The sequence below is a fragment of the Trypanosoma rangeli genome, assembly GCF_003719475.1.
Source record: "Trypanosoma rangeli strain AM80 chromosome Unknown Tra_15.4_contig_00296, whole genome shotgun sequence".
NCBI lineage: Eukaryota > Euglenozoa > Kinetoplastea > Trypanosomatida > Trypanosomatidae > Trypanosoma > Trypanosoma rangeli.
Genome location: NW_021706040.1, coordinates 22,121 through 23,488, shown reverse-complemented (window position 1 = coordinate 23,488; position 1,368 = coordinate 22,121). Strand labels below are relative to the sequence as shown.

Below are 1,368 nucleotides of genomic sequence, written 5' to 3'. Positions count from 1 at the left end.
TCTCGGGCGTGGCCCCAGTGACGGAGTCCCGCGTTGAAGAGGTGACCGCGGCAGCTGACGCCTTTGAGACTCCTGGTCCCGCATCTACACGGGGGGGCGCAGACGCAGAAGACGCTGGCAATCTGGACGAAAAGGAAATCAGTGTTGTGATGCGCCAGGGTAACACGAACCGCGCTGGCGCCATCCGGGCCCTTAAGAACAACAATGGCGATATTGTTAACGCCATCTTGGAGCTGACGATGTGAGCACAATACCAACTGAACCGGATAAAAGGCGAAGGAAGAAAGTGTATGGGGTGAAGCCACTCTTTTTTTTTTTGTTCTGTTTTTGTTCTAATCATTTTTCATGAAGCTTCAAAGGGATTGACTCAACGTCTTCCCGGGAGTTGGTACCTCGTCTCCTGGAAGACACAAAGTGCTTCTTCCTTTTCACGGTGTTGTCCTCTTGCATTTTGCCCATTTTTTTTGTTTTATTTTGTCATCCACTTTTTTTCCCCCCCCTTTTTTTTTTTTTGGCTGCTGCTTCTTTCTTACTCATCCACACACCCGCTGTAGGTGGTTTGTCCCCAGATTCTTACAATGGCCCGTCGTCCGTCACGCTGTTACCGCTTCTGCAAGAACAAGCCGTTTCCGAAGTCGCGTTTCTGCCGTGGTGTGCCTGACCCGAAGATCCGCAACTTTGACATTGGCAGGCGCCGTGCTACGGTGGACGAGTTCCCCGTGTGCATCCACGTGGTTTCTCGTGAACTCGAGCAGATCTCTTCGGAGGCGCTGGAGGCGGCCCGTATTCAGGCCAACAAGTACATGGTGAAGCGTGCCAACAAGGAGGTGTTCCACATGCGCATCCGCGCCCACCCGTTCCACGTGCTCCGTATCAACAAGATGCTTTCCTGCGCTGGTGCCGATCGTCTGCAGACGGGCATGCGCCACTCCTACGGTAAGCCTAACGGAACCTGCGCTCGTGTTCGCATTGGCCAGATTCTCTTGTCGATGCGCACGAAGGAGGGTTACATTCCACAGGCGCTGGAGGCTCTCCGCCGCGCCAAGATGAAGTTCCCCGGCCGCCAGATCGTTGTCATGTCCAAGTACTGGGGCTTCACGAACATTCTCCGCTCCCAGTACGAGGAGCTGCGCGATGCCGGCAAGCTGCAGCAGCGTGGCATCCACGTCAAGCTCATCACGCCCAAGGGCAAGATTACGCAGCACAACCTGATGGCGTGAACAACAACCACCTCGTTTATGTTTGCTTGTTTTTGTTTCTGCTTTTAAGGTTTCTCTTTTTTTTTTCACGTTGTTGAACTGCTTTTGCTTTCTTTTTGCCTTTACTACTACTTTCTCGGCGTGGTGAGCTGCTCCTACGACAGTTAAC

At 53.1% G+C, this 1,368-nt stretch overlaps 1 protein-coding gene across 1 annotated transcript, besides 1 other annotated feature; it reads left to right on the top strand.

Annotated features, from left to right (window-relative positions):
• Positions 1-578: 578 nt before the first annotated feature.
• On the top strand, positions 579-1,220 carry TraAM80_07284 (60S ribosomal protein L10; the record flags this gene model as incomplete). Its single annotated transcript, XM_029384084.1, has 1 exon — positions 579-1,220. The coding sequence occupies one exon, from the start codon at positions 579-581 to the stop codon at positions 1,218-1,220; it is 642 nt and encodes a 213-aa protein (XP_029236086.1).
• Positions 1,221-1,234: 14 nt separating this feature from the next.
• Positions 1,235-1,334: a sequence feature (A-rich).
• Between the last annotated feature and the right edge of the window lie 34 nt (positions 1,335-1,368).